The 26,876-nt window shown below is 34.4% G+C and overlaps 6 protein-coding genes across 11 annotated transcripts; 1 reads left to right on the top strand and 5 right to left on the bottom strand.

Annotated features, from left to right (window-relative positions):
* Positions 1-104: 104 nt before the first annotated feature.
* Positions 105-4,975, bottom strand: LOC102624963 (AP-4 complex subunit mu). Its single transcript, XM_006472422.4, has 13 exons — positions 4,810-4,975; positions 4,510-4,604; positions 4,069-4,272; positions 3,487-3,603; positions 3,255-3,383; positions 2,650-2,776; positions 2,161-2,264; positions 1,947-2,051; positions 1,680-1,774; positions 1,054-1,141; positions 867-927; positions 639-712; positions 105-391 (listed from the first exon to the last, which is right to left on the bottom strand). Exons 1-13 carry the CDS (start codon positions 4,865-4,867, stop codon positions 293-295), a joined length of 1,356 nt encoding a protein of 451 aa, XP_006472485.2. The 5' UTR covers positions 4,868-4,975; the 3' UTR covers positions 105-292.
* Positions 4,976-5,341: 366 nt separating this feature from the next.
* Positions 5,342-7,758, bottom strand: LOC102624289 (beta carbonic anhydrase 5, chloroplastic-like). Of its 2 annotated transcripts, none has more exons than XM_052441721.1 (10): positions 7,598-7,758; positions 7,405-7,508; positions 7,271-7,323; positions 6,734-6,901; positions 6,600-6,648; positions 6,479-6,508; positions 6,217-6,270; positions 6,022-6,104; positions 5,798-5,906; positions 5,342-5,679 (listed from the first exon to the last, which is right to left on the bottom strand). In XM_052441721.1, the coding sequence occupies exons 1-10, from the start codon at positions 7,611-7,613 to the stop codon at positions 5,473-5,475; spliced, it is 873 nt and encodes a 290-aa protein (XP_052297681.1). In that variant the 5' UTR covers positions 7,614-7,758; the 3' UTR covers positions 5,342-5,472. The 2 variants fall into 2 exon arrangements, with proteins under 2 accessions (XP_052297681.1, XP_024952664.2); XM_025096896.2 differs by having other exon boundaries at positions 6,395-6,508; positions 7,598-7,757.
* A 358-nt stretch (positions 7,759-8,116) lies between these two features.
* On the bottom strand, positions 8,117-9,347 carry LOC102624006 (putative transcription factor bHLH107). Its single transcript, XM_006472418.4, has 2 exons — positions 8,897-9,347; positions 8,117-8,782 (listed from the first exon to the last, which is right to left on the bottom strand). Exons 1-2 carry the CDS (start codon positions 9,155-9,157, stop codon positions 8,261-8,263), a joined length of 783 nt encoding a protein of 260 aa, XP_006472481.2. The 5' UTR covers positions 9,158-9,347; the 3' UTR covers positions 8,117-8,260.
* Positions 9,348-14,565: 5,218 nt separating this feature from the next.
* On the bottom strand, positions 14,566-17,625 carry LOC102623137 (PWWP domain-containing protein 5-like). 5 transcript variants are annotated; one of them, XM_006472416.4, is made up of 8 exons: positions 17,302-17,625; positions 16,473-16,635; positions 16,246-16,352; positions 16,120-16,162; positions 15,947-16,003; positions 15,776-15,809; positions 15,022-15,200; positions 14,566-14,919 (listed from the first exon to the last, which is right to left on the bottom strand). In XM_006472416.4, exons 2-8 carry the CDS (start codon positions 16,617-16,619, stop codon positions 14,818-14,820), a joined length of 669 nt encoding a protein of 222 aa, XP_006472479.2. In that variant the 5' UTR covers positions 16,620-16,635; positions 17,302-17,625; the 3' UTR covers positions 14,566-14,817. The 5 variants fall into 5 exon arrangements, with proteins under 5 accessions (XP_006472479.2, XP_006472477.2, XP_006472480.2 ...); XM_006472414.4 differs by having other exon boundaries at positions 15,755-15,809; positions 17,302-17,612; XM_006472417.4 differs by having other exon boundaries at positions 15,755-15,809; positions 16,246-16,341; positions 17,302-17,610.
* A 2,776-nt stretch (positions 17,626-20,401) lies between these two features.
* On the top strand, positions 20,402-21,585 carry LOC102622236 (hypothetical protein). The gene is made up of 2 exons (XM_052441851.1): positions 20,402-20,569; positions 21,115-21,585. The coding sequence occupies exon 2, from the start codon at positions 21,117-21,119 to the stop codon at positions 21,498-21,500; it is 384 nt and encodes a 127-aa protein (XP_052297811.1). The 5' UTR covers positions 20,402-20,569; positions 21,115-21,116; the 3' UTR covers positions 21,501-21,585.
* A 1,018-nt stretch (positions 21,586-22,603) lies between these two features.
* On the bottom strand, positions 22,604-25,120 carry LOC102621944 (uncharacterized). Its single transcript, XM_006472409.4, has 2 exons — positions 23,767-25,120; positions 22,604-22,906 (listed from the first exon to the last, which is right to left on the bottom strand). The coding sequence occupies exon 1, from the start codon at positions 24,861-24,863 to the stop codon at positions 23,910-23,912; it is 954 nt and encodes a 317-aa protein (XP_006472472.2). The 5' UTR covers positions 24,864-25,120; the 3' UTR covers positions 22,604-22,906; positions 23,767-23,909.
* Between the last annotated feature and the right edge of the window lie 1,756 nt (positions 25,121-26,876).

The following is a 26,876-nucleotide window of genomic DNA, read 5'->3' as shown; positions in this document are numbered from 1 at the left end:
ATTTTTGTAAAGTCAGCATTTGTTTACCTAATTGATATTTTATCTTACACTAAAACATTACCCGTCACTTTAACAACTCACAAATCCACAATAAGACAAGTGTATGAAGAGATTGCAAGATTAGTAAATATAACAGACATTGATACAATCGTACAAGGATTAGTTCCACTTAGCCACGACTACAAACTTTGAAGTTTCGTTTCACTTGACCCGTAACAAGTAGTTAAAAAATGACACCACATAAACAGGGTACATCAACAGATTGGGTAGGAATGGGACGGAAATTCTACCCTCATATCCGGGCAACATATGAATTGGCCTGAGTTACATATCTTACCCATCGATATGGATTATAAGTACTGGATTTCTTTGCTATCTGCAAGTATTTCACCTGCATGGAGGATCATATTGAAGCTGATCATTTACAATGGCACATTGAGAATTTCATAATACTTTAACCTACTGTAACCTTAATGCTTCTGCTCTTGCAGTAAAATTGCAACTCAGATGGTTTTGATAGAGGGGTGAACATACATTAAGGTGATACAAACTTTTATTTCGATACAAATTTAAGTTAGAAACTTTTTATTAGCAAAGAATACAGTTGTACAACTAGCAACCTCAACATAGTATCTTACCTGAAGCTTTGATGCATTGTACATTGGGATCGTGAAAGTCATGTTAACAGGTCCAACTTCTTTCGTGATATTTCCTGCATCAAACAATGAATATAGCAGGAAAAGGAAAAGGAAATCATATTAAGAAAGATGAGGCAGAAAAGATAATGTAGAAGCCATCACATGGAAACAAGGGGAAAATAATTAAACTTTGCAGAATGATGGTTGCCAAAAGTCTATAGCCAGTACCGTGTGATTCCTGTGAAAATGTCAACTTTGCACGTAGGGTATGTTCAGATCCCCCAACAATCTGTTATGCATAGTGCTTATCAGTGGTTTTCACTTTTGAATAATGCATAGGCGAAAACCTAGTACTATTAATTGACAAATTATTTACAGACACCAACTAATAAGAAAATTGCTAAGAAATTATTGCCTTCTTTAGACCCCATTCAAGTCTCCTATTAGCTTCCTTGAAATCTGTTCTTTGCCCAACTGCTCCAGGTTCCAACCCAAAACTCACTCTGTAGAAATGATAATCCAAAAAAGTGAGCACGTATACTGTTAAATATAAACATACAAAGAAAAATCTAAAGGATCTGCCTATGAAACCATTCTCTAAACCCTTTTTTTTAATTCTGAACATGACTCCTCTAAAAGGGTCAGAAAAGGCAGTATAACCTGCGTGGATTCACCATCTGCAACTACAAAAAATGAACCATGATCTCTAAACCATTCCAATAAGTTAAAAACAAATTCACATTCTGTTTTCTGTAAACAAGTGCATTATAAGTCCATCTATCTATTTCTGAGTATATGTATTGGAGCAAAGGGTTAATCAAAATTTTTCAGAATATCAATAGAAATCCAGAAAAGAATGAATAGGCTGCATAAAGTAGCAAAAACAGGAATAATGCGAATAACTGCAACATGTTAAAACCATAAAACAAAATGAATACTTTAACCGAACATGAATTATCTAATCAAGAGTTCTAGGAGATGCAAAGAAAAAATCATCCAGTGACATCATCAAATAAGACATGGCGTCTGAAAAAATAGTACCTGGTAGTGTATTTTGGCAGCGGCATTTCTACAACAATTGTGTTGGCAGTAATGCTTGCGGAGAATTCAGCACTTATTTTAATGATCACTTCAGCCTATACAATCACAGAGCATCATAGTCAAGGTTTAGCTAAAGATCATATTCTAGAGAATAATAAGGCAATAACAAGAAATAAGCCAAGGCATCCACAGTTACAGCACAATAAAATTTACTTGCGTCATGTCTGCTTGTTTTCTAAATATTCCATAAACAAAGACAAAAGTCACCTTAAGGGCTCCTGCTTCTTCAACCAATGTATTAATACGAAAAGGAGGCTTAAATTCCTGGGTCATTCGGTAGTTCATAACAGGAAATTCACCGTCTGGTGGAACCTGACACAAAAAGTAGAATTAAACAAATTTTTACACAACAGCATAGAAATAGATTATCTTTTCAATTTATATACAATTATCAAAGCCACATCTTCTTGGTTTCACTCACCAGGGACAAAGTCCTGTCCACATCAAAACTATCAAGACGTACAGATTCATGAAAGTTACAATCATCAAGTACCACAGCTCCTGACCCAGTTGAACTTCTGTAATCTGTCACAGAAAGAAGAACCTGATGAGATTTGCAAAAGGCTTTTTTCTTTTGTGGGGGAGGGGAGGGCAGGGTGAGAGAGAGATTTTAAATGAAATTAATAAGAACCGTTGAATTATACGTTTTAAGAAACCACAATAGCATATCTAAATACTAATTGCTGGCACAGAAAGGCAATAGCCATCTTAGAACAAACTTCAAAAGCATAATTTCAATAACGGACTGGAAAGCCATGATAAAAGCTGTCAAACCAATATAAACTAAACTTTTAACCACATGCAAAAACAACAATGGCTTAAAAGCTTAAAAATCTTCATGTCGGTTCTTTTATTTTAATAAAGGCAATAGACTTGCGAAGTGTCACAAAGACAGTATAAGATTCAGTACCATAGATTGATCTTCCGCCTTTCCCAATGAGCAGGTCATCATTAAGAGCCAAACGTATTTCCGGGTTTCCAGTGAGGTAGCTCTTCATTTGAATGGTGCCATCAATCTCAGAAGTCAGAATATATCCCTGTTAAAACATCATTACTTTGCTTAAAAATGAAATTCATGATTGAAAGCTATGAAACAACGTAATAACTAATGATGTAAATGAATATATATTAAAACTGAAAAAAAAATGATAAACATAGAATTTGTATGAACAATAACCTAAATGATATAACAAGACATATTACTTTAGGGGCCGATTCGTCATCAATAAAGAGAGCTGGCAGATAAGAAAGACGCCTGAATGAGAATCCTTCTAGTATTAAGCTTAGAGACAAAGACTATGAAATTAATGTAGTCTCTGTCTTTTTCCAAAGCTACTTGTTGATGATAAGATTTATTCTTGACAAACTTAATTGTAAATTATCAAGGTTGGTTTGTTTAAATTGCACCACAAATGCACATTGTATCTTAAAAATAAAAATTCATCCACACATAAAGTGACAATAGCATGAAAATCACTATAGAAATTGAAGTCAAATGGAGACATGGCTACTCACACTTGAGCTGAATGTCACGCTAATTTTCTCAATAATATCCACAAAAATTTCTTCTCTCTTCCTACCTCCAGGCTCATTCGCCACAACAGATTTAGTTACAGCTGTTCCTGGCATTCGTTTGGTCCCTTGCTGCATGAAATCCAAACTCTTAGAGTTAATCAAATCATATGTGCAAGTTGACTATCAAGTTAACAATATACTAGAGAATGTGATTGATTAGACGACAACATACCATAAAAATAGCAGCAGGGCTTAGCGGTTGCAGGCGTACAGCATCAACCACAATTGGCTCATTAAATACATAGGACTTCAACACTTCAGTAGACGTTGTTTGCACATAACCAAAATCCTGGTGGAAAAAGACAATAGTCGATATTTCAAAGATACCAATTGAAGAATAATCAAACATGAGTAAAGTAACAAGGGTTAACAAGTTTTGTGAAAGACATTCTAAATACTTCTTAAACAGAAAGAGACACTTAATACTTTTTTCTACAACATGTTCCTACTGATTAGTATAAGCTACATCACAATGGAATAATCCTGAACAAATTTGTCCCGTACAATCAGCACTAACACTTGACAGTCTCAAATTTTAGAACAACTGCTCATGACTAGTGGATAAATATCATGAAAAGACAACAGGCTGCAGTTGGGGAAATTATCAAGCATCCAAGAGCTCCTACAGTTGTAGACTAATCTATAAATCAGGCCTGATAAGCATATGAATGGAAAATTAAAAGGGTGCAAATCATAATACTTTGCTCAAGAAATAAACCACCGAAATGATATGAAGAATCACACAAAAACTTACGATGACTTCATCAAGCAATTCATAGACAAGCACAAAGTTCTTTCGAAGTGAATCTTCATTGAGAACCCCAAGGTAATCTTTGATGACACGAGCTATCCTTTGTAGAAGCTCCAACACCAGAGATGGTGACACATTAACCCTCGTAGTTGCAACAAACAATAATCCAACAACTTTGACATGAAAGTAGTTCACACCATCCACATTCTATCAATCAAAAACAAAGAATAATTAGAAACATCAATAAACTAACCTAAAAATCAGTTATCAATTTCATGGATTATATTGCAAACAGAAGTAACGACACTTAGAAACAAATTTAAAATGTAGATTGAAATCAGAGAATTGAAATTAAAAATTTAAACAAATTGCTAGAGAATTTTGATCGCGCCTAATAAAACATATTATTATTGCCTAACGTTCATTATTACAAATAATACCTACAAATACAGGTGGCGCCTCTTCCTCTCCATCGTCTTTCCAGAACTTCACTTTACGGAAAAATATCTCCGCGCTTCCTTTCTGAACTTCGCCTCGATCTACAGTTAAAAAATATTAGTAACTACAACTTAAGAAACCCCTAATACGGTGAAAATTATAGTCGTTTTAGAGCTCTTATAATGAATTGAATCGCGCTGAATCTAGCTTAATAGAAATTTAATTCAGATCAACGAGCTACAGGTGTCAAAATTAAAATGAATGAAGAAAGAGATTGCAACAGAAAATTAAGGAGACAGAACCCACAGTCGCGGAAGACGATGTTATCGCCTCGTTGAGAGAGTACGAAGAATTGCGATATCATTTTTCCTGCTGCAAAATTGAACTTAAGATCTGATGCTTTTGCTGTGTTGAGTTGATGCTTGTTTCGTTTGTTGATGAGTTCAAGTCTTATTTGTCAATTTGTGCGCGTTATGTGTAATTTTTGTTAATTATACTTTGACCCCTAACATTTGGGCAGTATTGAAGTCATACCCATACACATTGCTGTATCCCGATGTGTTGTTAAAAATTAATGTCACACATTCAAGGGAAAAAAATAATAAAGGACATGTTGATTTTAAGGTTTGCTGTCTAGTGACTATATAGACCTCCAATGTTTCAACAATGGCCTTTTAGTTTGGGTCACTGCGATTAATGCTACATGTGTACCGCAAACTGATATCACCACCCGGTAGATTCACAGGACATTTCTTTATAATACGAAGTTGCAGCAAAGTAATTCTAGATTTCTAGTTTTGTGACAGAAAATTTTTTGTTCAGCTCAGCAACTGGCATATTGTTCTCTTCGAGCTTATGGACTTGAATTTATTACTTGTTAAGTAACTTTAGAAAGTGACAAATTGCTTACATTATATACATCTATAATAGTTACAGTACAGTAAATGATAGAAGGGGGAAAAAAAAAATTCAGGACCAAAATGAATGATCTTTGATGGAGTGTCTGCCCACTTCTTCTTCATCAACTTTGCTTCCCTTGTAATCCAGTGTCCACTTCTCAAATGTACAATTCAAAAGATCATAATATCCTCCATGAATAAATAGTAACTCTTTCCTGACTCTCTCTTCTATCCATGGGTATGTTAACAAGTTAAGTATTGAACGGCTGATCGATTCCTGTCACAAGTTAACAAGTTAACTACCTATATCTTAGCAAAAGTTATGCTTGAGTTTATCAATTAAATCTTGGGTTAGTATCAATGCACTGGTTTCTGGTGGCGAATTCCAAACATACCTTCTCGCAATGCCTGCATTGTTGGTCAAAGCTAAGGTGGGCTGTATAAGCTTTTGTTCTAAACTTGGCAACTTTAGCATTCACAACCCAGTTTTCAGTTAAGCTTTGTCTGAAAGAACAAATCAAATTTGCAATGAGAAAGTAAAGCAAAACTTCCAGTAAGATTTAATCATCAGAAGCTGCAGGTGCACAAGAAATTGAAAAGATGAATGATGTATCAAAACCTTGAGTCTACGTCGTCTTGCATTCTCATAAGGGCTTGAATTCCTCCACAGTCACTATGTCCAATAACTAATATATTTTGAACCTATACAAGGCATTAACAATTTTGCAGATCCCGGAAAAGGAGTCGTGTAATAAATCAAACTTCTGTCTTGTCAGAAATATTGGAAGATTCAATATAGGCAGTCTTAACTTACTTCGAGTGTATTGACTGCAAACTCGAGGGCGGCATTAGTTTCTGATGGTCCATTCTGCAAGTAAAGGAATAATTACTCGCGTCATATTTGGGAAAATTAGGCAAAGTCATTTAAACATTCATATTGCAACTTTGCAAACACTATAGTTAACACTTTAGACATGTTATTATACAGATACCTCAAGCGGGGGAACAAGATTAGCAACATTACGAATCATAAAAGTTTCTCCAGGTTGGAGTCCGAGGATGTAAGAGGGACATACCCTAGAGTCTGCACAAGCAATCACCATAAACTGTTCTCCAACTTGTCAATTTAAACAGAATTAAATGCTAAAGTGTACTCAAAGCAACGGAAGGATGAGTTTGTTTACTAATGATGATCACCTTTGGTGATTGAGCTTTGGCAAGATTTTGAAAATGCTCCAACTCTTCGCTGTCCAAATTAAGCATCACGTTACCAAACTGACAAAAAGTACATTGCTATCACAGAGAACATAAAAACTGCGGCGCCTACTCACAAATATTTGTTCTTCTTAAAGCTGAGAAACCTCTGTTTCATCTCTTCAAAATAGTCCAACCCACCGCAAGATTTGGCCACATCTTGCACTTTATAGCTTGTACGATCTCGAGTCAGTGCTGCGGCAGTGCTTGAAGATGAAGTCTCTAATTTCGAAAATGATCTTCTCCTACAAATGAAGAAGCCCGTTCTTTATTCACAGAGTAAAACGTGTTGCAATACTTCCTTATCTTTTGAGCCGAAAGCAAAAGTTATTGTGCAGTGATATAAAGTTCTGGGAGCCATTTTTAGGCTGCTTGATGGTTTGCCATTCAGATGGATACAACTGATGGAAGTGCAATACATACGAAAGAGAATGCACAAAATTCACAAGTTTTTAAAATTTAAAATATTCAAATTGAATTTGTTTTTCAAGATGTGTGGCAGAACTGTAGCATCAGATGAGATAATACACACACACACACACACACACACACACACACATATACATATTAAAAGTCTTTGTTTATATTGTTGAAAATACTACAGAAGGACTTACTTCAATACAGGAGTAAATCCTTGCTGGGCATCACGAATTTTCTCCAATTTCATCTTTAAATAAAAAAAGAGAAAGCACCAGGATCAAGATGTGATAATAATTTTGCAACCAAATCTTATAAACAGATAACTCACAGTCTTTGAACCAGCCGGGCGGTTTATGGGAGAACTGGCAAATGTAGATTCAACGGAAGTTTTTAGAGCTGCCATGGACGAGATAATAGAACGAGATTTTGATCCTGATGAATTATCATCAACAAAATATCGAGAAATTTCATTTAGGATCATTTTATTTCAACTCTAATAAAGCTTAGTTATTAGCACTTACGGATTGAGTAGACCATTTTTATCTTCCCGCCTTTGCTAACTGGAAAGTCGTTAAACGTTAATCGGTGATCATACAGACAAGAAATAATAATAATAATAATAATAATAATTGAGATGGGAAGGCAACACAACACGCAAGCTTATGCTTATCCAATTACCAGTGGCCAATGTTTATCCAATCTTTTGTGGTATGTGCATGCTCGAATATTTCTTTAGATTTTTCTTTTTTATTTAAAATGTGAAAATAACGAGCAGTACTGTTGGCAAACGATCGAGGGAGGGCCTGAAAGTGAAAGGTAAAAACTACCAACGCCTTTTTATTTTATTTTTATTATTAATTTTTTTTCTTTTTTCTCTTTTTGAGACAAAGCAGCAGCCGTTCCTTTCCATTCTCATTAGTAATTACATTACGCTCGCAGAAAGTGCACCGTCCATACTCCATACTCCATATACTTTAATATAAAAACGTTTGAAGTATTCTGTAACCCCCTAGTTTACTAAAAATATTCAACGACCAACATTGTGTAATTAAACAGCTTTCCATCTCTTTTCTTGTAACACATTGGACCAACAATTTTTCTTTCTTTTTTGGCGAACAAGAAAATATGAACAAGTTCATTTGCCTCTTAATTTTTACAAAATCGCACGAACACATCACAAAAGCCTAATCACGATGATCACATTCGTCAACCAAACCACCAACCCGGGCCCGTTTAATTCCCGATCCGATTCGGCCCAGGCCATAACCAGAGGCTCGATTTTCCACAACATCTTTCAAAGCCCTTTGCAAAACCGCCATTTCCTCATTTCCGCCACCTCCCCCAACCCATTCTATCACCACCACCGTCTTAGTTCTCCCACCAACCGTCGTCATCTCAGCCCGGACCGCCCTAGCTCGGACCAATGAAATGGCCCGGGTCAACTCCCGGTTTAGTCCTGGCCTATCCTCGCAACACAAAGTCGCTTTTATAAGCTGCTGCTCCTGCCGCCTCTCTTCAATTCCATTATCGGAATAAGGAGTCAAAGTCAACTCATCTGTTTCTCCCGGAAATGGCCATGACTCCTCCTCCGATCCACTGCTGCTGCTCCAACATGAGTTCCAATCACGTTCCGCCACGTCCGTAGCTTGGCTTCTCAGCTCCTTCACGTGATGCACCACCTCTGCTAGCAACGAAGCCTTGTCCGTCTGTTGTTCACAAACAAAAACTTAACATTTAGAAAAATAATATCCCGAAAATAGCCTCAAGATTCAACAAAAAAAGACGATAAAGAGGATTGAATATTGATGAAGAACGTTTACTTTGATGGTGTTGGGGAGGAGCGTGCGGAGAGTGGATAGATGAGAGTTGATACGCTGCCTGCGCCTCCTCTCAGCTTCCTTGTGACTCTTGCATGCATCAGAAGTTGATTTCTTCTCCACCTTTGAGGCCGATGAAGTACTACTCATGATTGAACCTTCACCGTTGATCAACGTTCCCGGCCAGTTGGGTTCTTGAACAAAGCCGTTTTGATGAGACCAGTAGTTCTGGTATGAACCATGGTGACTTTGAAACGGAAACATCTTAGCTTTAAAGGGGTAGTAAGAGGAGGGCGACGAGAATCCTGAGAGAGAAGTTAAAGTTGAAGTACTTGAAGTAGAACTGTAGTTACAAATGTAAAACTAAATAGGAGACAGACAGGGGTGGCTTTTACCGCAGAGCTGACAGTTAAAAAAGGTTAATTTTCGTTATACGAGGGCGGATTATGAAGGTAAAGAGGTAAATAAACCAAATGAAATTTAGATAGTGAATTGCTCTGCATAAAATAAAGCAGAATAATGGTCAAAACTCGTTACCTGCTGGTGTATGTAGTCAAAAGTTAATTAAACAAATGGCTTGTGCATGGCTAATTAGGGATTAAAATCTATAATTGCTGTAGTGGGGTGAGTCACGATCATGAAAGCTAATTCCACCACAAATTGGTAGTGGTGGATGTATAGATCAGTAGCGAAACGTGGGGCCATCATTTTCAAAGTACAGCAGCTGCACATCACTAGTTACAAGCACACGGCGGCGCCAAGTCAAATTAACTGGTTTCTTAATTTGAAATCAGAATTAAAAGTTGACAGCACACTAACTATTATTATTATTATCGTTCCATAGGCCGACAACTTCTTTATATCTTTGGGAAAAAAGAAAGAAAAATACATTGCTTCACTTCCACACTTCCTTTCTGCCTTCTGGCCCTTGTTATCATTGTGTTCAAACTGCAAAAGCTAATCAAGCCTACAGTCGCGAGCCGCTCAGATATTTCAGTAAAGGGGGTAAACTGATTCTTCAAGTGTGCTAGTTTGGTTTGATTCTAAAAGTTTTCAGTATATTTTAACAACATCCTCATGACTTGTACATAGCTAGGAATTCTTTAAAATTTATGAGGTTAGTGTAGCTTATAGCTACCTTATACATAGTATTCCCTTGATCTCAATAAGGCCATGCTAGGTATAAGAATCCTCAATAATCGATTGAAAACTTTCTAAACTTAGAATATTCAGGAATTGGCAAGCCTCTTAGGGCTTAGCATTTGTTATTTGAGAGACATAGCAAGCAACAAGTAAGTGCAACTCAAGCATACATGTAAGCTATTAATTAAATCTCCCTTGTAAACACTCTTATTAATAGTATACTTATTATTTGGTTTATATTTGTTCTTTCTTCTCCATAATTTTTTTCGCAAACAATATTACTTAACTAGTTAAGAAGTTCAATAGATTTTCTTAACAATTTCATGCAAAAATTGTTTAAGTGTGCGCATTTGAGTTTGTTGTGCAAAATATTCATCCTATGTCATTACGCCAAATTATCAATTAATTAAAATAGTCATAATTTTGTTTGATTAATTAGTTGAAACAAAAGGGACAAAAAAGAAAAGATCACCACGAGAAGAAAAATTTAGAGGTTAGGACAAGGCGGTTGAAATTGCATGTGAAAGTGTAGGGTGGACCCCCACGGTGAGTCCGTCAGATCAGATCAGATCAGATCGAAGCAGAAAGGTGCGATCAACATCTAATGGTCAGAGACAACATTAGCAATTAAAAAAATTCCAAGTTCGTGAAGAATGATGATGACATTTCGTTGATGCAATTAGCATGATTCTAGGCACCAATGGCGTCTCCTTTCCCGGCGTGGACCCCAACTTGTATGGTATAATATATGTCATTTGTGATCCATCTGAACCGAGAAACATGCCTTGCTATTGCAACTACGCAAACCTAACTGTTAAAAGTCGAATCAAACTGTTCGTGAGATTTTGTAAGTTAGTGTGTGTTCATTCAACAAACTCTCTTTCCATTCAGATGAGGAGGAATATTCAAACTATCGGACGTCTGGAATCACTCAAAAGAAAATTTACAAGTTACATAATTTTTGAAAGAGAGATGCAGCCAGCCATCCAGAGTGTTTTATATAACAACACGATGTGAAAATTGCAACTAAGTCCAAGGGACAAAACGGTGATGCCACATCACGTGAAGAGAGGAGACATGGGCATTTTGCCAGAAAATTAACCTGATGGATTTTCTGGTGTTCACTTTGTTTTTTTTTTTTTTTTTTTCGACCCAATTACCCAACCCAAATTTTTTGAAGAAACAAGAGGAAACTAAAAGAGAAAATGATTAAGACAAGCAACACTGGGGAGGGTCCTCTAAAAGCTTGACATTTTAACAGTAACTAATGCTGTGGTCTTCAGTCATCACTGATATTTATAGTATCTTCAGAAGCTGTTTCCTACCGCCATTTTTGTAAAAACAATGTCATTACTCATTTTTGAATATTGGTCCCCGTCCACCTAGGCTCCTGTTTGCTTTATTTTATTAATTGGTATTTGTTCTGTGACTTATTAGACAGTATAACGTTTGCTCTTAAGTCATGTGAAGACTGAAGTGTCTGGTCAGCAACGTATTGCAAATTAAAGTGATTATTAGATTTGGTCAATCGTGTATTTAGAAAATCAGTAATGATACAGCCACAAATTCTTGTACAAACTTATTTTGTACAAACTGATGTGGCATGATAAAATTGGTTGAATTAAATATCACTTGGCCTACATGATTTGTTTTTATTAATTTATATTTTCATTCAACCAATGAATTAATGACACGTCAGTTTGTACAAAATAAGTTTGTACAAGAGTTTGTGGCTGTATCATTACTCTTAGAAAAGAGATTAAGGTAATTTTATTTATAGTCAAATAAATATGTGTATATATATATATATATTAAAAATTTATTGTTTACTTTAATGTCCAACACACACTACTGTCGTCCTGCTTTTTGTATTGCCTTGACGACATGTCGACCTCTCTCGTTCATGACTTGTCATTTAATCAGTCTTGTCCTCTAGTAAGTAGCACACACCCTTCAGAAAATCCCTCCTGTTCGATTCTGTGTTCGCAAACCACTAGCATTAACTTGCATGGATGAAAGATACGATAACAACAAACCGAATATAAAGCAAAAAAACAAGAACACTGCGACTCGATCGAAGTGTATATGATGTCTCTTAAAGAAAAAATTTACTCAACATTATAATGAATATATGAGAACAGTACGTAGATGCCAACTGAGAAAATAAACTAAGAAAATATCTTATTGGTCTGTTATGTGCCTTTGCATCTAAAATAAGGTAGATGTCATACGATAATTATTCTGGCTATTTTATTTATTTATGTGTTTCTCTGTTCCATTTGAATTATTAGAACAATCACAAATTTTTTTTCTTATTATTATATATTAGCCAACAAAATCCATGTTTTGATGCTGGGATTAGCCACACAAGGAGAAAGATGGAGAGGTTTCGAAATACAGAACTATTTTCTTTTTACAACGGTGACTTATAACAATGACAACTATTCTTAGATTTTTCTAATTATGTGCTAAAATACGTTCTCTATCTATAACAGTTCATCGACTATAATTGGCTGACGCTTAATTGACTCAATATCAGTTAACTTTTTCTGATTTGAACCTCATCTTATTTAATTCAATTTTCTTCATCTCTTCTCTCTCTCAAAATGAGAGTTGAGTAAACATTTCTCGAATATTAAATAAGGTAAAAATTTAGACTATAATCTTAGGAATTGTCTGATTATAATATATCAGTAATAATTTCATATAATATGAGTTGTAATCTGAGCATTGGTCACAATCTTCTTCATCTCTTGGCATTTGGTCACTCTTTGATTTCTTTAGTTTTAGTCAATAATTAGGCCTTATTAACCAATTGCATTTCCTTAAGAAACCCCATTTTAACATTTATAAATTTAAAGATTTTTTAAATTGCACAAATAGACAATGACGTTAAATTTATCCTTTTGACGCCCCATAAATACAAACTCTCTCTCTTTTAAACGTAATTTGATGCAATTTTTTAAAAAATAATAATAATTTGATGCAATTTTTAAAAAAATAATAATAATTTGACGCAAATGGATAAAGAAATTGCCGAATGGAAAAGCGATAATTAATGAATTTAGAATTAGTGTGTAGTTCTTTATAACAATTTACTTTTTTGACTCTTTTTATCGTAAAATATAAAAAATAAGAAAACAAAAAGAAATATAATTCATTTGTAAATGATGAAATTTTGACTCATGATCCCACGATCATGAGAAGAAAAAGAGAAGAATAGTTGAAACGTAACTTTATTTGTTAAGATGATTAAATCATGACTTTCAAGATTCATCAGTTTCAATAAATGATTTTTTTTTTTTTCTACAATGTTGATACTTTTTGTTCAATGAGGATTAGCCTTTCAAATCAGTTATAAGTATTGATAGAGTTTTAGAATAGCCATTTTTCGGACAAAAGACTGAGCGGGAAAGGAATTTTAAGTATAGGTATTGATAGAGTTCTAGAGGCTTGCTTATTTTGCTGATCAAGAAAAGTCAGTGTTCCCAGGACAAGACTGGATGAATTTTACTTTAGATGCTTTACAGAATCTGAGCAGGACGGAAATGAGAATTGCAAAAATGCATTTGGTAGGTGGCCTCGAATGCAAGAAACCGTTTTCTTATTGAAGGAAAGAAGTCAAATCCTCTTCTGTCCTTTGCCAAAGCAGAAGCAGTACTAGAATCCTTCAAGAGAGTTAAATTGAAAGGTCAAGCACATATTAAGAAATCTGCCAAGAACAATTAATGGAGACCCCCTCCTTGTGGATAGTTTCGGGCCAATGTGGATGTTGCTATTATCACGTGTCATTTTTGAAAAAAAATTGCCAAGTTGTTGCAAATCTGGCAAACAACAGGAAGGGTAACAGGACAGAAATTTACTGGGTAGTTTTTGAAAATCAAGATCGGAGGAAAGAAAGATTTTCAAACTTTTCAGATACAATACACTCCTCAAATCCATAATGCTAATGCCCATTCCTTAGCCAAGAGGGCTTTAGGATGCAAAGAACCTATTGTATAGATGGATAATGCGCCACCCGAAGTTTTGTGTTTATTTTTGCTTTGAATCGATGAAAACATGACTTTTCTGTCCAAAACAAAAAAAAATTATGGGTACTCTTAGGAATTTATAGGGGGCTAACAGCTTTAATCTTCCAAGAAAGGAATTCGTTAAGGCATTGGTTTACTACAATAAGCGCACAAAGTACGCACAATCAATATGCTCAATATACAGCGTATACAAGGATAGTTGCCAAAGTCTAAATCTGAATTTCGGCTCTTTTCTATCTTGACTTTTCACTGCAATGCCAAGGTAATTTTCTCTTTTTTTTTTCTAATTATTTTTATTTCTATTCGGGCAAAACAATTTCCTCGCCTAAAAATTTCAAGGGGAAAAAAGAAAGGGGGGTGTTGGGGGGGAGGGGTTGGGGGAGTTTGGGTGGAAAGAAAACCATAAGCAAGAGAATTGTACCCCATAAACAAGGTCTATTCTGTGACCTGAAAGATTGTCAATATCAAGTTGAAGAGAAATCCGATACAGTGACAAGATAAGAATGTGCTCTACACAATTGCTAGATTGCATATCTGGCCAAAATCCTTTGCACCACCCATACAAGCCTGAAATCGACTAGCAAGAGTATGTATGAAAAAATTGCCGACAAAAGGCTGACACGGTATACAGTATTTAATAGCAACAACAGTCTTACACTGTGCAAAAGTTGACGAGCAAGTACCATGATATTTGATACAAGAACAACTTAATTCAAACAAATATCATGAGCTCACAAAAATTTGTCCATTTTAACTGAATGGAGATCCAGAAGGTGCAACCAAACCAAGACTTTGCATCACTCTCAATCTCCGTGCACTCAGTTCATGAGATGTCCCTAATAAACTTGCTTCCTGGAAGCAATAATCAATATAATAACTCAGCTTCTGCATGGAAGGAAGGTAAAGTGGCAAGCTTCTTGAAGAAATTGGAAAAAGAATTGCAATAAAACTCACAGAGTTAGGGCTATTCAGCATGGGTTTCTCATCTTGCTCTTCCATAGAGATCTCACTCATTCTTCGTTTCTCATCACTTGTGTTATTTGGCTTGAGCTTCTTGTGTCCACTTCCTTGCTTAGAATATTTCCGTTTCAGCTGTTCTTGAACACTTGCGCTATCTGATTTGTATTTACCTTCTGTAATAGTTTCAACTTATTGAGTTCAGTGAATATAACATAGAAGCTCATGTTGCATCAAGAGCATGGAGTGCTGTATATGGCAATTTCTAATGAAAACATTACAGATCAATCTTCTCCTTGTGCCTATGTAGACTTATCATATTGAATGCATATATTTATCTCCTGTGACATGTACAATGCCACCCCAATGAATGTAATGAAATTTTTAACCAAGAATGTACTTAAACAACATAAAGTCTTCTTATCTCTCTTTTACCATGACACAAAGAACAATGCCACACATTTCCTAGGAAAATGAATACCTCCTCTCCATTCCAAGTGTTCAAAGAACTAGAAGAACCAAAAGTTTTCCTCTATGCGAACAATTAAGTTACCAGCAGTTCTGTATTTAGACTATCACTATTGTTCCAATCCAAAGCGGGTGTGCTGTTTTAGTAAATATTAATTGTGTTTGACCTCTAACTTATTCATATATCCCATATGTAGTCCTAAGCAATACAAAGTAGAAGAAATAACAAGAAATCATTATCACAAGAAAAAAACAGGCTGACCTGTAGATTTTGATCCTATACCTTTTGAGCAACCAGATTTCATATGAGACAAATCCTGTATCCATATCCGAAAGAGAAAAGGAAATGCACATTAAAAGCATATTATTTGATACCTTGGGGGGAGCAACTAGCTAGAATAACAACCTTCTCAGGATTGCTAGAATACAGACTTCAAACAAAAATTAAGGTTACCTGCTCCAAGGCTTTTTCAAATATTTCCCTATGAGAACCATTGCTTTGTTCAAGTACCTGAGCATTCAAACCAAAGTATCATTTGATAATATTTAAAAGCATAGAAACAAGAAGATCTAGCTACAAAGCGGAAAGGCCGCATCAAATCGATGGTTCTTTGTATCAAAACTTACTTTCTGGAACTCTAAATGAAATTTAATAGGATCTACATATAAACTGCAAGCAAAAAAAATATATATTAATCACTGCAAGTTAGTGAATGAAGTTAACAAAAAATAATTATTAAGGGGGGATAGTACAAACTATTCATAGCTTCCATAAAGCCTGACAAGAAAGCCTCCAGATGCTCTCTTACTAGGTTTATTGCATTCACTAACAGTGTTCTCGTCAACGACCTAAAAAATAACTGAGCAGTCAAACATTTTCAGCCAAATTAGGCATCAAACTTATGTGGCACAAAACATAACCATAAAAAATTTCATACAGAAAATGCTACATAAAAACAACCGAAACATGATTTGCATACCACTGCAGGCCACCATTTGTTACCACGGAGCTTAGCCCAAGTAACATCCCCAGGGAAGAACTGTCCTTCTAACTGCTTGACCACAAATTTCTCTCCATCCCGATCACTATCACAATTTCTGCCACCAGAGACTCGATTACTTCTCATTGCTCGTTTTTGTGACCTAAATGTAAATGATCAGAGCTTTTGAAGTAAGCACATCAAAAAATACTTCGTGCAACACTACCTACCAATAAATAATTTTTCTGAAAAATAAGATAGGAAGCCTAACCAAACAAAGACATTTCCATCACGTAAAACCAAAATTGACATTTCTTTCAAAGGTAACTGACTTTTCACACTTACTACCCATCTAGTAAATCTACTACATTTGCTCTTCTATTACCGGATAAAGTACTAGTAATGCGCCGGGGGGAAAAAATTACTTTGCATTAAAACTGTCAATTTCAATCCCCATTTCATGTTCCACAGACAAAAGTTAACGAGAGCGAATCTCATATCATCAAATCTACAAGTTCAATACCATGAAACTTTTAGTGACCCAAATAAAGTCACACAGCTGATAAGAATTTCTTTTTTTTATTATTATTATCTTTGATCATGCCAATTCTGCGATCAATCAACGCGAGGTAGTCTCTTTAAGCTCAGTCTATGCTTATGCATATAAAAGTGTCAAAATCAAAACTTTAATCGTCTTCCCAACATTTCTCAGCAAACCAAACAGTATACACACATTTCAAAAGCCTTAACAATTTGATAACCCAAAAAAAAAAAAATGAAAAGAAAATTAAAAAAAAAAAAAAAGGAATGCTGTTTTGTGTCTGCTTACAGTTCTGCAGCTTCTGGCAAAATGCGTTGCGTCTATTGTCTAAGCAGAGAAGGGATTGGCTGGTTATGGCCCCAAATTCATGCGAAGAGTCAAAGCAAAAAACAGTCCTAGTTATTGTGACTCATGGGAGGTTCTTGTTCTTGAAACAAGCAAAACGGGCAACCCACCTAATCCAACAGCTTTATGTCTGTGATTTGCAGGAGCCCGTACCTTTTTGCATTTTCACTTATAAACAAAGCCCGATTATTTTTCTCGGCAGGCCGGCCACTCGGGAATGTTTTATTTTTTTACTTATTAAAAAATTTATTTTAAAAATTTTAACATACCATCCTTCACTCCTTTTCTTTTCTTTTCTTTTTTAATACGTCTACAAACTAACGTAGGTCAGCCCAGTTCAATGGCAAAAGAAATCGTGCCTTTATACGGTGAATTTATTAAATAATAATCGAAGGGATTAGAATAAGTACAGAGAATAAGAATCAGAACAGATTATTTATTTTATTGTCGTTATTATTATTAACAACAACAATTAAAAAAAGAATAATAATAAAACAATAACAATAACAATAATATAATATAATATAATAATATTTTATTTGAAGACAAAAGTGGAATTATAAAATTTAGGTGGGAATAAAATGGGGAGTCCAAAGAATAAAAACATGATTCCCTACCCCTTTGTGGAAATCGAGTTCCATTCCACAATTCAAAAAATATATAGACCCCGCATATTTTATTTTCATTCTCTTTATTTTATTAAATAAACACCATCGATCATTCTCATTTTAATTTTAATTCCTCAATTCAACAAATAAATGCTCTATTAATGTTGAGAGCATGAGTTCAAGTGTTCAACTATTTAAGTTTTCGGGAAAAAAAATTACTATTATAAAAGTAATTATCTCTTAAATAATTATGGGGTAAATTTTTAAGTTTTTATGTTTTATGGATGCACTATAAATGTATTGTATCTTGATTTCTAGTTCAATAAATTTTTAAAGTGCAATAAATATATTTAAAATAAAAGTATATATGTATGTATCTGCATACGTACTCTTAACATATTCGGGAAAGTATTATATATTCCTACTCAATTATGAACAAAAATAAACTCCCAGTTAGATACTCACATAACTCACCCTAGAGAGTGCTGGACGTTACCTGGGAGGGCCCTCAAAAATTTAACAAAATCTACTTTTACACGACACGTCTTTTTTTTTTTTTTTTTGTTTAGAAAAGGTTATTTTAGAAAAGGGAAGGTGTACCTCCTTTCCATTTAAAAAGAGAAAAGACAAAATATGTATAGACAGTTTTACATTGCAGTAAAATATTTTAAATCAAATATGAGGATATTTGAACAAATAAAATTTTTTTAAAAAAATTTACCTTTTTTTTCTAAAAGTTTATTTTAAAAATATACTTATGAAGTAAATTATCTAAAAGTACATTTTTTATTTAAATTATAGGTAAAATTATATTATAACTGTGGTAAGGTACTACAATTACAACATAACTGAACTCTAAATTATAATATTATTGGTAGTTTCCAATCAAAGATCTGTTAAATCAATCTACATTATTTTCACGCATATGTTTGAAAAGTATGTCTTGTTCTTAAATTTTTAATAAAGAATTTATTAAGAAAGTGGATGTAAAAATGAATTGTATTATTAGGTTCAAACTTGTTGGTAATATCACGCTTCAAAGCCTTGGGTATCCGAGATATGACAATATAATAATTGCAATGAGAAGCAAATGTGGGGACGAAATTTTGGAAAATCAATGACATTCTATTGTTCAGAGTTTAGATCGTGTCGATTCTATATATCATTACTTACATCTTATAACAGTCGAAGTCCTGAGAATTTGTCTCATTTAAGATGAAGATCTCTCGTCCTGGTGAGAATTGAATCCTAGACTTTTCAAGCGGTGAAAAATAAAAAATGCGAGTGAAATTTTTTTTTTTATAAAAAATAAGAGGTAAATTTAAATATAATTAAAAAATATTAATAAGTGGAGGCAGTTCCCCAAGTCAGAAGTAGTCAACTTTTTTTTTTCTTGGATACACTTATATATTACAATCATGATATTTATAATCATAAATTCGTCGGAATTTTATCTGAGTAATTCTATTACAGTAGAGTCTGAATATAAATCCTCATTAGACTGGAAGAAGATTTACCCTCACCATTATTAGAGGTAAATTGATCCTACCCCAATGTGGGGAGCCAATTAACTCTCATTTTACACGGAGGCAAGTCCCAACAATGACCCTGCGTTGGGACTTGAACCCATGCCCTCAAGGTTGTTGAGGGCACGCTGAGGGCATGAGCACGCCAATGGGCCAGAAGTAGTCAACTTTATTTTTGCAAAAAGGATAAAAGCTTATTTAGTCCATGTATTTTAAGATTAATATCCATTTAGTCCTTATATTTTAAAAAATGTCTCGAAACATCTATGTCGTTAAAGTATTGATACCCTTACCGTTACTTTTTATTTCTTTTGTCTTACTTTTACAATATTAACCTTTTATAATAATTTCTTTGTTTTGACATTAATAAAAAGAAAATAATTAAATTACCAATTTAATCCTAAGAAATAAAAAAAATTAATTTTTAACTGTCAAAAATTAAATTGTTATTTTTTATTTCTTTTGATTTACTTTTACAATATTACCCTTTTATAATAATTTTTTGTTTGGACATTAATAAAAAGAAAATAATTAAATTATTAATTTAACCCTAAAAATAAAAAAATTATATTAATTTTTAATTATCAAAAATTAAATTGTCAAAAATTGTATGCAAACTACCGAGTGTGCAAATGGTGCTCGTAAAAAAATTAATATAATTTTTTTTATTTTCTAAGGTGAAATTAGTAATTTAATTATTTTTTTTATTAATGTTCAAACAAAAAAATTATTATAAAAGGATAATATTATAAAAATAAGTTAAAAAAATAAAAAATAACGATAAGAGTATCAATACTTTAATAATAAGAATATTTCGAGCCATTTTAAAAAATATAAATACTAATCAGATACTAATATTAAAATATAAAAACTAAATAAATTTTTACCCTTAAAAAAAAAAAACCCCAAACTTTAAAGAGGTTAGAGTTAGAAACAAATCCAAAACCCTTGAAACTCAAAACCCCAATTTGCAAAACTCCTTTAGCTGTTCTTTCCGTGTCCTCTCCGGTCGATAAGCTCCGTTCCGCCATCGCCATCGCCATCGCCGAGATCATTAAGCCCCGTCTCCCACTGAAGGTAAATCCTCCGTTGTACTCACTTCCGCTAATCTTTTCTTTAAGCCGTCGTCCAAAACACACCCTGGTACTTAATAACAAATGGGCAGTCATTAATTTGCTCAAGAATATATCAGATTGTCGTAAAGCGTGAAAAATGTTTTGAATTAACTTTTTTGCCCAATTTGGGTATAAATGACTTGGCGTTGACCGATGATTCAAGGGTTTTGAATTAGAAGGAAGATAAGCATGTGGGTTAGAGAAAAAAATGATTTTTTCTTTTTAATTTAATCCATTCCTGTTCAATTACCTATTACATTGTATAAATTCTGTGTGTGTGTGCGCGCGCGTGTAGTTCCACCTTAGATTTTTGTTTAGACGTTCATCAAACAAAAGGCGGCTTATCATCCGAAGTGATTTTTTGTTGAATTGGAATTCATATTAAGAAGCCCGTTGCATGCTTCAAGTGTTTTAGATTTTGCTTCTGGGCATTCCTCAACTGAGCTTGTACTTCAATAGGTGAAAGAGTATAGGTTTATTTTACGTTCAAGTTTTTGTTTTTAACAGTCATGGTGGATCCATGGTGGTCACTATTAGGCGCAGCTATACCAGCTGTAATCATGGGACAAGCTCTGAGGATGAAGAAAAGGAGAGCGGAAGAACAGAGGCTGAAGAGTGCAAGAGGGCGTGAGAAGAGCTCTGATGATATCTTTGTATGCGAGAGGGTGTGCACTTCAAAGAGGATGCTAAAGAAGGTTGGTTCATTATCTAAAGAGCCGACCATTGACACTTGTGTCACTGTTTGTGGTGTTTCTCAGATTGATGCTTGTGCTGATGCATGTGCAAGAACTGTTTGTGTCAATCAACACCAAGTCCCCAATTGGAATGATATATGTCTTAGGAAGTGCCAAAGTGAGTGCCTTAGGTTATCAAATTCCTCTGTCATGTCATAATAGCATTGTCTTCATGTTGCCCTATCTACTATTTGGCTGGAATTTTTAAAACTAGTTTCTTGCAATATACATTTAATTTAGTGAATTGATATACCTATTCCATGAGTTCCAATTATATCTGTTGAAACTGCGTTCTTGTTGTCAGAATCTGATTCTAGATTATCATATTTGTTGGCCCAATGTAGTTAGTAATCAGGATGGTTAGAAAATTTTCTCATGATGTTTCAAATTATTGTTTGTTTCTCCATTTTATTCTCCTCTTTCAAGTCCCAAGTGCTATATCCTCTTTCAAGTCCCAAGTGCTATATCCTCTTTCAAGTCCCAAGTGCTATATCGCTAGAATGAAAGTGGTGCCTTTCCTTCAGTCTTGGTTGGAGGAAATATTGTTCAGCCACCACTAAGCCACCAGACTGGAATGATTCCTGTTGTAGGAATCTTTTGGGTGGGGGAATGGTTACTGCATGCCCATTCATTTTCGTTTTCCTTATGCACAATTTACCATGGAGGGTCCAAGAAGTAGTTTTTAACCACAGCAGAGTTAACATGTCTGCTGAAAATTGCTTCTATGTAGCAGTTTAATGTATTGGCATCTTCAATGAACTTAACTCTGCCAAAACTTGTTAGGACAGTGTAAGAATTGTATTGGGTATGACTCTATGAGAAGTACAACTTATGCATCAGCAGACGGATTGAGAGAAGATGGAATTAAGTTTAAGTTGCGTTTGTGCTTGAACCCTGAAGGGAATGGTGTATATGGTTGAGAAACAATTGGAGTTGAGCCATACTGATTGAAAAAAAGATGATTATACACATATAAGCTTACGAGCTTGTTGGTCTTTATTCCTTTTCTTTAGTATTCTATTCAAGTTGATGGTCTAGGAACATAAGAGTTTCAAGTTGGTCGGATGGTTTAACTTCAATTAAAGTTAGACTTTGCGCCACAGGCTCCCCCATTATTTGAAATATCTAACTGAGTATTAAGTGTGAGCATCCGTGAAAACGACTGCTCATCCAAAAAACTGTCTATGCACCAAGGAGAATGAAAATGATGTATGGATGTCTAATTGGTAAGCAAGTACAAAACAAGCTTTCTAGAAACGCAATATAAAAACAGAATTCATTTTTATCACTAAGAGATAATACTAGTTGCCCAACACAAGATGCCGCTTATGCCAATATGAAAATAGAAAGAGAGCAATTAAAAAAAAAAAAAAGGCTCCTCGTCACCAACTTGATGTCTATCAACTGCAAATTCAACTCCCCTCAATTCATTCTAGGATTACAATCCAAATATTCAACTGAAAATTATTACAAAGGCACAAAAAATTTAATTCACAAACCAAATTTAGCCCACTCTTTTCTGTTCTCCGCAGCTGGTTCATTACCAATATATTGTTAGTGAGCATCTGCAATGTTGGAAAGAGGTTATTATTGCACGATATATGACCAACATGCAAGGTAAACCAAATGAATAAATCAGATATCAGTTGTAGAATGAAAATCAATTAAGAATCAATAACTCTTAACACGAATTTTTCCCATTGAACTAGAAGTAATCAAGAATCAATTTCTCCTTGCTAAGTAGTTTTGAGCATGACACACTAAAAAATACATACAAAAATCATTCATATAGAAAAGGTTTTAACAACAATGATCTTTCACTGATTTCAGTTCTGTTGCCTTTAATAATGCAACAACAGACCTGCTGTTAATGATTCGCATTAAATCAAAACTACTATAACTTCACCATCCATACTGACCCTAGATTTCAGCAAAATTTGGTGCGTAGCGAGAATAACTGATTCATAAAAATAGCTTGAACCTAATGCTTATAAAACCCATTGAATCCTCCCCACTGTTGGGTATTGCATATAATGCTATAATCCGACAGCAAATAACAAACCCACAGCTATTCTCTTCCAGTTTTAATCTTATAACATACCACGCTACTCAACTGTCTATCAGTATGCACAAAGTTCTGCAACATTGCAATTAAATCATCATAACCATCCAATGTTCAAACAAATCTAACAAGAATTTAAGATTACCATGATTCAATTGGTCTATAACCTTGAGACTGGTGAAGATAAAACATATGATTTATACATAAAACCAGCAACCAAGAACAGTAAATTCAACTCAACATTATGTACAAGGCTCAATCCAATCAAGTTAAGAACTTAACAAAAATTAACATTACTCATATCACAATGACTGCACCTAGCCAGCAGTTAGTTACAAAAAGTAACAACTACAACAACAATACCTAGAAATTTCAAGAAAGGAGCAGCTTCAGCCTGAGCATCGCCGTCCTAGCTCTGTTCTGTCATCCAGTAGGTTTTGTGAATAGACATGCCAAAAAAGCATTGTAATTGCTCTAACATGTTTAACAAGCCCCCAAAGTCACAGCTACAGCGGATTTTTCCTCGGTCTTCCCCTCTTCTTAGCTCCCGTGGCCACTCTCTCAACATTTCCATCCACCTTCGCCCGCCCCTCCACGTCAGCACCACCAGCACCAGCACCAGCATCGCCGCCGCCGCCACCTCCTCCAGTAAAGAGCGGAGGCATCCAATTAGGAAACCCAGAAGTGGGCAGCCCTCCATTTTCGGAATTCCCAGCCACAAACCCCAGAGGAAAGAACCCCCAGCAACAGTAATACGCATCCTTCCCGGAAACCAACGGGGGCAAATTCGGAACCAACGCCGCGTGGAACCCTCTCTTACAATTCTCACACCTCAAACAACAGTTCTCATAAACCCTCGGGTACTCATACAAGATATAACAGTACGGACACGCCGTCCAGAAACTGGACAATCTCGCCCGTTGATCCTCGCCATCAACTCCTCTAGCATTACTCGGCCTCTTCGTATTACTACTCGGCCTCTGGCTCCTTCTCACAGGCAACTTATTACTCTGGTGCATTGAATCAGAATGAGTCGTTAAATCGATCTTCGTGAAAAGACTGAGCTCGTGATCGTAAGGCGTTTTCTTACGGGTGTCTGATAACACCCCCCACGCGTCGACGACGAGAGTGAACGCTTGATCTGCGAAAGGGTATTTGTTCTTGTCTGGGTGCAAGAGCAGGGCGAGTTTGCGGTATTGTTTCTTGATTAGATCCTGATCGTCGGTTCGACGGTCGATTTGCAAGATGGAGTACCAGTCGTGGTGGTTGTTTACACGCTTTTCTGCGGCAAGAAGCACGTCGACGACGGCCAAGATCTGATCTGAGCCTTCTAAAAGGGGTTCGGTTTCTTGGGCGAGGATTGCGAATTCTTTTGACCCGTTTAAATCCCGTTGATTTAGGAGCTTCTCCGCGACTCCCAGCAAGCGTTCCGCTTCCGCTCTGTTCGAATTTGGTTCCATTAATTTCTGGCTTTTTCTTTTTTCTTCCCGAGTCTTGTTTGGGGAGCGAGAAAATGCTGGGACTGTTATGAAGGTAAAATAAATATAAAATCAAATGAACTTTTGGTTTTGGTTTAATGGCAGATGAACAAACCGAGGGGACAAGGGTATATTAGTCCTTAAGGATGAGTGGTGCGGGTTTAGTATTATAATATGGTCACTTTCGGACAAGAACAGATGCGTGATGCGTGTGAATAACTGAATATTGTGTTTCGATTGTTGTTCCCAAAAAAAAAAAAAGTGGGTGCCGTTCGATTCTTGTTTCGGTTTCAAACTATAAATTCTTTTGTATTTCTTTTTCAAATCTTTAACTTTTTCTCGTATAAACCGATCCTTTTTTTTAAATAAAATAAAATAAAATTTATAGTGTGATTATGAGGATGGAGTAGAATGAGAATATGTTGGGAATATGAATGGACTGAAATAAGAATGAGGAATGAGAATGAGATTTTAATGTTTATTTAACAAAAAGAAATAAAAATGAGAATATGCTAGAATGTCATTAATGTATTTACTCGGTAAAATAAATGTGAATAAGTAATGATAATGAGAATCAATTTACCAAAATACTCGTAATATTAAATAATGTAATTTTCATTAACTAGATATATGTATAAATATTATTATAAAAATGATATTAATTAAAAAAAATTAATAATAATGATGATAATAATAATAAATTTCAATAATGATAATAATAATAATAACATTTAAAATAATAAAATTAATTGTGATTTGAACGAGAGTAATTCATAAAATATAAAAAAATTATAAAAATACAAAAGTCAGTTCAGGAAATGTGAATCCTCATTCCCAACCTCCCCAATTGTGTGAGGCCCACAAATTTTATTCACATTCCCAAATTACACTTTATTAAATAAACATGTGTTTTATTTTTATTTATTTATTTTTATTCCCTAAACTCTCGAGTAAACACACTATTAAGGTTTGGTTTGTGTTTTTTTACAGCAACAATATTTTTCTTACTCCTATTGTGAACTTGGGCAATATGTGGGTTAGGATAAAAACATGAATAATTATTAACTTTTTTAAAAAATAATTTTGAAAACAATAATAATAGGGTTTCTAATTCCCTGACAAGACCTAATGTGTGATGCGTGTGAATACTGAATATGATGTTTCAATTTCTGTTTCTTAAAAAAAAAAAATTCCATCGTGTATATTTTGTTTCGAGTTGAAATGTTTTAATTTGAACCTTGAACGAACAATATTTTGTTTCGGTTTGATTTGGTTTTTCAATTTCCAACTACAGATCATTTTGTTTTTTATTGGTTTTTTTTATGGCTTTTTCTCATATAAATCAATCTTCTTTCTCTTAAAAAAAAAAAATTAAGGTTTGGTCTGATTTTTTCAGGGCAGTGGTTATTTTGCCTATCCCTACTATCGCGAACTTGGCAACCCTTGGGCTAATATAAAAACATGAATAATTATTTGATTTTAAAAAAATAATTTTAAAAACAATAGTAATAGAGTTCTTAATATTTGAATCTTGATTATCATGCATAACTCTTGTAAAATTATTATTTAACCATATAATATATAAATGTTATATCAATTGAAATTTAAATGTTTTACGCATTTAAAAAACTAGAAATAAAAAAAAATTAAATAACAAAACTTAGAACTAACATTTAAATTTGTTTCTCTTGTCAAATTTGAGTTCACATAAACTCACATATTTATTATTTTATAAACTATCAACAAATCAAAGAAATATTATAGCTATCATATATACATATATATACACGGTGTAATGATTAGTTTATCAAGAAGTAAAACTTAAATGCTCCAGAATTATTATTATTATTATTATTATAATCCTCAATGGCTGCATAAATTTTCGCCAAAACTGGGGATGCATGCGGTGTTGAGGACTTGAGATAATTTAAATCTAAAAACTGCTTGCCAAAAAAGGGGAAAAAAAGAAAGTCTAAAAACTGGGCCTCGTTTGGA

This window comes from Citrus sinensis, chromosome 5, assembly GCF_022201045.2.
Source record: "Citrus sinensis cultivar Valencia sweet orange chromosome 5, DVS_A1.0, whole genome shotgun sequence".
Taxonomy (NCBI): Eukaryota; Viridiplantae; Streptophyta; class Magnoliopsida; order Sapindales; family Rutaceae; genus Citrus; species Citrus sinensis.
The sequence above is the reverse complement of the archived record's forward strand: the minus strand, read 5'-3'. Positions and strand labels throughout refer to the sequence as shown.

What these genes read in the sequence shown, in the direction of transcription:
- LOC102624963 (XM_006472422.4), bottom strand. Translation starts at nt 4,867, where the DNA reads ATGATATCGCAATTCTTCGTACTCTCTCAACGAGGCGATAACATCGTC. An exon ending in AAGAGGCGCCACCTGTATTT is followed by an intron (nt 4,273 to 4,509) that starts GTAGGTATTATT and finishes TTTGATTGATAG; the next exon opens with AATGTGGATGGTGTGAACTA. An exon ending in CTGCCAAAATACACTACCAG is followed by an intron (nt 1,142 to 1,679) that starts GTACTATTTTTT and finishes TCATTTCTACAG; the next exon opens with AGTGAGTTTTGGGTTGGAAC.
- LOC102624289 (XM_025096896.2), bottom strand. An exon ending in CAAGACGACGTAGACTCAAG is followed by an intron (nt 5,907 to 6,021) that starts GTTTTGATACAT and finishes TTGTTCTTTCAG; the next exon opens with ACAAAGCTTAACTGAAAACT. An exon ending in AATGCAGGCATTGCGAGAAG is followed by an intron (nt 5,680 to 5,797) that starts GTATGTTTGGAA and finishes AACTTGTGACAG; the next exon opens with GAATCGATCAGCCGTTCAAT.
- LOC102624006 (XM_006472418.4), bottom strand. Translation starts at nt 9,157, where the DNA reads ATGTTTCCGTTTCAAAGTCACCATGGTTCATACCAGAACTACTGGTCT. An exon ending in TCCTCCCCAACACCATCAAA is followed by an intron (nt 8,783 to 8,896) that starts GTAAACGTTCTT and finishes TGTGAACAACAG; the next exon opens with ACGGACAAGGCTTCGTTGCT.
- LOC102623137 (XM_006472414.4), bottom strand. Translation starts at nt 16,619, where the DNA reads ATGAGAAGTAATCGAGTCTCTGGTGGCAGAAATTGTGATAGTGATCGG. An exon ending in TTCATTTAGAGTTCCAGAAA is followed by an intron (nt 16,004 to 16,119) that starts GTAAGTTTTGAT and finishes TTGAATGCTCAG; the next exon opens with GTACTTGAACAAAGCAATGG. An exon ending in TTGAAAAAGCCTTGGAGCAG is followed by an intron (nt 15,810 to 15,946) that starts GTAACCTTAATT and finishes ATATGGATACAG; the next exon opens with GATTTGTCTCATATGAAATC.
- LOC102622236 (XM_052441851.1), top strand. Translation starts at nt 21,117, where the DNA reads ATGGTGGATCCATGGTGGTCACTATTAGGCGCAGCTATACCAGCTGTA.
- LOC102621944 (XM_006472409.4), bottom strand. Translation starts at nt 24,863, where the DNA reads ATGGAACCAAATTCGAACAGAGCGGAAGCGGAACGCTTGCTGGGAGTC.